The sequence below is a fragment of the Limulus polyphemus genome, unplaced genomic scaffold (genome assembly GCF_000517525.1).
Source record: "Limulus polyphemus unplaced genomic scaffold, Limulus_polyphemus-2.1.2 Scaffold8873, whole genome shotgun sequence".
Lineage (NCBI taxonomy): Eukaryota > Metazoa > Arthropoda > Merostomata > Xiphosura > Limulidae > Limulus > Limulus polyphemus.
Window position 1 is genome coordinate 20,697 of NW_013674483.1, and position 7,559 is coordinate 28,255.

Consider the following 7,559-nt stretch of genomic DNA (forward strand, 5'->3'; position numbering starts at 1 on the left):
ATTATGACCACTCTCATCTATCAGACAAGAGAATACGTCTAGTGTTTGAACTGTCCATTATGACCACTTTCATCTGTCAGACAAGAGAATACGTCGTGTGTTTGAACTGTCCATTATGACCACTTTCATCTGTCAGACAAGAGAATACAGCTTGTGTTTGAACTGTCCATTATGACCACTTTCATCTGTCAGACAAGAGAATACGTCTTGTGTTTGAACTGTCCATTATGACCACTCTCATCTGTCAGACAAGAGAATACATACTGTGTTTGAACTGTCCATTATGACCACTTTCACCTGTCAGACAAGAGAATACACCTTGTGTTTGAACTGTCCATTATGACCACTTTCATCTATCAGACAAGAGAATACGTCTTGTGTTTGAACTGTCCATTATGACCACTCTCATCTGTCAGACATGAAAATACACCTTGTGTTTGAACTGTCCATTATGATCACTCTCATCTGTCAGACATGAAAATACATCTTGTGTTTGAACTGTCCATTATGACCACTTTCATCTGTCAGACAAGAGAATACGTCTTGTGTTTGAACTGTCCATTATGACCACTCTCACCTGTCAGACGAGAATTCGTCGTGTGTTTGAACTGTCCATTATGACCACTTTCATCTGTCAGACAAGAGAATACGTCTTGTGTTTGAACTGTCCATTATGACCACTTTCATCTGTCAGACAAGAGAATACGTCTAGTGTTTGAACTGTCCATTATGACCACTTTCATCTGTCAGACAAGAGAATACGTCTTGTGTTTGAACTGTCCATTATGACCACTTTCATCTGTCAGACAAGAGAATACACCTTGTGTTTGAACTGTCCATTATGACCACTCTCATCTGTCAGACAAGAGAATACGTCTTGTGTTTGAACTGTCCTGATTTAAAAAAAAAGTCATGATGATGCAGTAATATTTTCTTCGTCAGGGCTGTGGTACGAATGATTTCAATTCACAAGAAAGAACATTACAAGACAGTTCAGAAATGTAACATCGGTAAGGTCACACACAAAGAACTTTCTTTAAGAAGAAATCACAATGAAGATATTTCAAATAAGAAGCACACACAAGTCTGTGAAACTAATTTTTCACGTTTGCTTTTATTCAAACTTTTAGTTTTAAAATGTATACAATATGTACAACCCCCTTCTTCAGTCCACTACCTGTGACCTTTCAACCAACTGTACAGGAGCACATCCATCACAAAAGAAACCTTTCCTCAACAGCTTGCAACGATCAGCCCGACCCCCGTTTCCCTGCTACACATCCATGATAGAAAATAGCTATTTCATGTCGCCTAAAACGAGATTCTATACAGTATCCTCTCTCTCTCTCTCTCTTTAACACAACGTTAGATAAAACATTTCATCAGTTTCTACTTGATACCAACCGATTATCAAAAAGTTACTAATCATGAATACTTTCAGTTTAATTGTTTATAAATCACAGTCTTCGTGGTTTACATTATTTCAACCCACTTTCAGTGGAATGTCACTATGAAGCAGATGTTACCAAGTGAAAAAAAACTTTTTCATCGCATTCTTGAAATCATGATCAAATTGTGCATATGTAAATTGGTTGGAAATATTTGCTTTGATGATTTAATTGTGCGCACAGTAATACAAGGTTAGTAGAAAAAGATAGGGTATTTACAAAAGTCATTGAGGCTGGACCCCAAATGTTAATTTTCTTCAACAAAAAAAAAAAGAAAAACAACAAAAAGAATTCAAACACTGCTCATCTCTAAACTTAATATTAAGATTTTGTTCTACCTGTACATCCCACTTAAACAAGACTTGTAGAGAAGGCTCTTACCTTTGACGTCAATAAAACAACCTTTTCTTGAAAGAAGTTTTAATAGAATACTGCATTATTCTCCTCTGACAATCTCCAGCTTTTTATTACTTATAACCTAAGTATAAAATATTAAAACACTAAATTTAAATCAAAAACATAGTCATTTTTTGTCACAAAGTATCCATGGCAAGTCCAAAATAGAGTTCTTATATTACATACACACACACACACAAACATATAAACATCCCCAGGGCTACAGGTTTTCTACAAATTTATTCAGCTGCTCCTGGGGAGTCATGTCATCTCTAGAAAGGCTAGGTTCTGGATTCACGGTGTTCTGGAGCTGGCTTACCATGCCGACATGGGACGAGTTAGGGTTTGACAGCTGAGTAAGCATCATGTCATTGGTGGAAACCATCTGGTCATAAGCTTGTGCAGCACCTGCCATGGTCAGGGCTGGGTGAGGAGAGTGAGTCTGTGATGGGTGGTGAGGAGACATTGCATGTTGCTGGCGAGGAGAAGGAATAGGTTGCGGTGACCTTACGGCAGGTGGAGAACGCATTAGTTGTTGGGATGAGGCAACGGCAGCAACCGTCTGGGAATGTCCCATCAGACCTTGCTGAGGGCTCATGGGAGGGTGATTTGGGGAAGCAATTTGCTGTTTTAATTGTTGAGACTGCATTAGAAGCTGCTGTTGTTGATAGGAAGGATACTGGCCCCCACTGTCGGGATGAAAGTTCTGTTGGTGAGGGTTAAAATTCATGGGTAGTGGCGGACGTGCTCGTGGGGTGTACATTGGAGGCTGTGGAAAACGCTGTTGCTGTCGTTGCATTGCTAACAACTGCTGTTTCTGAAACCACTGTTGTTGCTGATGAGGGGTAAGCTGCCCAGAAATACCCGGTTGTGCACCGCTTGTTTGTCCAGTGACCATCATTTGTTGTTGTTGTTGCTGCTGTTGATGTTGTTGTTGCTGCTGCTGATGTTGTTGCTGTTGATGTTGCTGCTGCTGTTGCTGCGCATTCCTATGTTTAATGAAGTAAGCCATGAGCTGAGGGTTTGTCTTTAACATCTGTAATACTTTTTGATGCTGCTGAGGAGAAGAAGGGAGGCGTAACATCTGCAATAACTGGGGCAATCCCTGAGGTACGTGAGCATTACGCTGCATGCCCGGGGGACCCATGGTGACCGAAGGGTTTCCGGGAGCCGACCCCATCATCTGTGCTGGTTGCTGTATCCCCAGCTGCTGGTCGCCCATTTGAGTCTGCTGTGGTGGAACTTGTTGAGCATAAGTAGGTTGAGGTCCATCCCACCGATTGTTGTTGTTTAATCCAACTAACCTACTTTGGGTCAGCTGTACCATCTGAGGCTGACCTTGAGTGTTGGTCATCAAAGTATTTCCATTTGTGGGAGATGGAGTCATGGGGCCACCTTTTTGGTAAGCTCCGGCACCGACCAAGTGTGGGGTCTGCTGTCTTGCTGCTGCAGCCTGAACTGCTTGGACAGCTTGAAGAGCACCTGCTGGAGGACCCGTTGTTGTTGGCTTTAACCCGACACCCGGCGGATGTACGTGGCTCGGTGTCGAGGCTTCTGATGACGGTTCACTAGACGATGAGCTGGGCTGGGGAAGCTGACCTGCCACTGGTCGATTTTGCATCGTGGCCATACTCGCTATTCGTCGACGGAGAATTTGGGCTTGCTGTACTCTTTGCTGTAGCTGTTGCTGGCGAAGCTTGTGTTTAATGTTCAGACAGAAAGGAACCAGACACTTTGCTTCCTGGAAAACGGAAGTAATTTCATATAAATAAAGTTGGTCAAAGAAAAAAACAGTTTTTTTTAACTTACTGATACCCTGAAACACATCAAAACCCAATACAGATCTTATATTTTTTTTAAAAGAGATACAACAAAGGAGTAGTCAATAAAAACTCCTATAGAAATATAGAAAAACTTTGATCCAATGAACTAACTAATTTCTCATTCATGCCAATAACAAGATAAAATAGTTGTTTCAGTAAAAAGCTATAAACTGGGCCATCTTTACTTTGTTCAGCATGAGGAATTGAACCCCAGATATTAGCACTGTGTGTCTGTAAACTTACAGCTGACCTGCTGGGGGACATAAAATAACAAAACGAGAACAAACACTTTGAATCATTTAATGCCACTTAAATACTGAATAGAACTGTTCCTATTTAAGAAAAGGAACATACTCTACGAACATTTAACACTGGAAAATGATTTTTTTTTAAAAGATCATGAAACCAAAGTAAAAATGCTGAAAAAGAAAAAAAAAATTCTAAATACATCTTTATTTAAAATTATTACCTGGAGCACATAAATGGTACAAAAATGCAGATATAAAATCCTCGCCTTACCATAAAAATAAATGTATAAAAAAAACCTACTATAATCATAAACAGCCGAGTGGCAGTAAGTATTGGTAACTAGGTATCATTAAAAGTTATTAGATAAAATATATATTATACAAAATTCCTTAATGGCAGACTTACAATAATTAAATACAATTAAGTATTTAAAAAAAAAATATTTGTTTAGTAGCCTTAGAAATCACAAAAAAAGTATCCCACAAACAGCAGAGAAAACCCGTCAGAAGTGGAGTTAGGATTTTTGATAACAGAAGAAATTTGGAGAAGAACCAGCTACAATAATGAAAAGTTTTTCTTCAAAATATTTGGATTTATTAATCTAGTGGTTATTTATATCAGTATAAAATCTCTTCCAATCCTCCCTCTATCATCTATTTTTTTGATAGAAAAAAGTAATTATTTTTATCAGTAAAAAGGAACTAACCCTTATCTATTACCCGATTTCTTTTTATTTTACTAAACAATTTTTTCTGGTGTTATCTCCAGATAAACAATAATTACTCTTTCATTTTCTGAGTATATTATAAATATTTAAATTCTAATCCTTTTGCAAAATGTTAACTGTAGTTTCTACTGAACTTATACAGAAGTAAGTTTAAAAACCTGATAGTAGAAAAAAAACATTTTTACAGACAAATTATAATCAATTCCACAGCTCTCACTGCAATAACTTATCATTGAAAACTAAGTTGTTACTTGTCACTTTTCTTTTAGCCTAAAAGCAACAAAACAGTGTAAACAGTCAGAAAATAGCAACACATTTAAGAACTTAGTTAGGGTGATCAATGCCATGGATTGCAATTAAAAAGAAACATGAGCAAACAAAATCAAACATTTAAATAATTTAAGCGACTAAGGAAACAGCTGAAATATCGTAGTTTTTCACCAGCAATGATATATATTGTTTATAGAGTTTTTTTATTTTAAAACATTTAAAATCTCACAAACCTGACATGGTAGTAACACAATGTAGTATATATATATATATATATATATATATGTATTGTTTATAAAGTATTCTTTTAAAATATTTAAAATCTCACAAACCTGACAATGTCTTGCGTGGTAGTAACACAACGTTATAAGCTGTTTACAAACGGGACAGCCGCCATTTTTGCGTTTGCAGATCTTTGAATGTTGCACGATACGTTTCATCTTCTGACAGCTGGGTAGGCGACAATTGGCGTCACGGCACTGACAAGCATGAAGAAGGGACTGGATGCACCTCTGGATAGACTGCCAACGAGATTCTTGTGGGTTAGCCTGTTTCTGATCAGAAGCGGCAGAACCATCATCCAGGTCAAAACCAAGTTTCTCCATTTTGTGAGGATGGCCTTCTTTTTTGAAACAGGGTATACAGAGATCAAAGTCCTAGATGCAGAAGGAAACAAAATTGAAGGTTAAAAAATTTTACACAGAGCCCAAAAACTGGGATACTGCAACCAACTGAACAAGTAACATTTCTATTGGAATCAGAGCAGAAAAAAGTGTTACATACATCACAAACAGTACAGTGGTATCTGGTCTCCACGTGAGCTTTGCAACTGTTACAGGTGTACACAAATCGATCTTGTCCTTGGTTGTGTAACTCGTACAACATGGCCATGGTCGAGTACTTGGCACGTCGTAACGAAGAAAATTCGTGATGTTTCTCTCGTGCCGAAGTTAAAAATGCATCTCTTCCATCCATCAAATCACAGTTGATCATGGGATCCGGATCTTGGATAGGTGGCAAACTGGCAGCTGCTTGAGCCGAATGAAGCCGGATTACAAAGAATACCTATCAGAAACAAAACATCATGATAAGTAATGCTACAACCCTGGTAACACCTTACAGTCAAGTGTGATAGATAACAATTAACCTAACATGGATGCTCATCTGTCAAAGACTCCAGCCACGAATGTTAAGTGCTTATTATACTTTCCGTTCCATCCAGATTTGATAGTTTCAGACTAATCAATAATCATTCTATTTTCTACCCCCACACAGATGGCAGAGTTCAGAACTTGTTAACAGTGGAAGAACTTATGTAATAAGACATGTAATTATATATATCTAAACAATGAACCACATAAGTATCTACGTTTAATACCCATTTATTAACAGCCGTTTTAAACTCTGGAACAAGGTACTTTTTCAATGAATATCTACTATAAAATTTTTTATTACACAAAGCATCTGTTTCAACAAGCTTGAGGCAAAGCAGCAGTGAGAAATGTATTTTTTCACTTTATACAAATGAGTTAATTTGTTTTGTAACAAAACATTTACAGCGTAGTTTAAAAAAAAAAGTATTCTCGTAACATTTTCGTCCTGGAATTTTTAAGACTAACCCGCAATTTCAGTTGTATTTATTGTTTTCAATAAATCAAACTATTGTTTACTTACCTCCTTGTGTTTCTCCATGGTGGCGTAAATCTTAGCAGACAAGTCATTACCCGTATTGGGGACATTCGACTTTTTGTTGTTTTTCCTCTGGGTATTTTTGTTTTTGTTAGCTTTTTTATTTCGACCACTTTTCTGTCCTTTCTTCTTTCCCTGCTATACAAAAAAGTACAAAGACATTCAGTGAAGAGCCCTGGAACAACTGGAAACTATAAGAAGGATCTGAAAAATTATATTTTATAAAACAACAAACCTGACCCACAACAAATGTTGCTATACCGTTTTGTAATCTTTAAATTTAAAAAAAAATTAATTCAAGACAGGAAGAGAGGTGTAAGTTTCTGCTTTATCTATAAAAATCTTAGCAACAGTAACGTAGCACCATTTCTTGTAGGTGAACCTTGGGAACAGTACTTCTATAAAAAAAAAATTTAGTAATTAAATTAACTAAGGTTTCTTCTAAAAAAATACCTTAACAACAATAGATAACTTACAATTTTTTCTTTAACCCTCTTGCAACATGGTGACTCAATTCATGTCACCTTGACTGGGAAAAATAACGAAGAAATCAGTGTACGTGATAGAAAGAAAATAACGCAGAAATCAGTGTACGTGATAGAAAGACACTGATTTCGTCGTTATTTTGTTTCTATCACGTACACTGATTTCGTCGTTATTTTGTTTCTATCACGTACACTGATTTCTTCGTTATTTTACGTGATAGAAACAAAATGACGACGAAATCGGTGTATGTGATAGAAACAAAATAACGACGAAATCAGTGTACGTGATAGAAACAAAATAACGAAGAAATCAGTGTACGCGATAGACACAAAATACCAAAGAAATCAGTGTACGTGATAGAAACAAAATAACAAAGAAATCAGTGTACGTGATAGAAACAAAATGACGACGAAATCAGTGTACGTGATAGAAACAAAATAACGACGAAATCAGTGTACGTGATAGAAACAA

The 7,559-nt window shown here is 37.0% G+C and overlaps 1 protein-coding gene across 1 annotated transcript; it reads right to left on the reverse strand.

Moving 5' to 3' along the window:
• Positions 1 to 1,713: 1,713 nt before the first annotated feature.
• On the reverse strand, positions 1,714 to 6,748 carry LOC106475615 (CREB-binding protein-like). The gene is made up of 4 exons (XM_013936290.2): positions 6,588 to 6,748; positions 5,697 to 5,978; positions 5,246 to 5,569; positions 1,714 to 3,585 (listed from the first exon to the last, which is right to left on the reverse strand). The coding sequence occupies exons 1-4, from the start codon at positions 6,603 to 6,605 to the stop codon at positions 2,065 to 2,067; spliced, it is 2,145 nt and encodes a 714-aa protein (XP_013791744.2). The 5' UTR covers positions 6,606 to 6,748; the 3' UTR covers positions 1,714 to 2,064.
• Between the last annotated feature and the right edge of the window lie 811 nt (positions 6,749 to 7,559).

What these genes read in the sequence shown, in the direction of transcription:
- LOC106475615 (XM_013936290.2), bottom strand. An exon ending in ACCACTGTACTGTTTGTGAT is followed by an intron (nt 5,570 to 5,696) that starts GTATGTAACACT and finishes TTCTGCATCTAG; the next exon opens with GACTTTGATCTCTGTATACC. An exon ending in ACCACGCAAGACATTGTCAG is followed by an intron (nt 3,586 to 5,245) that starts GTTTGTGAGATT and finishes TCCGTTTTCCAG; the next exon opens with GAAGCAAAGTGTCTGGTTCC.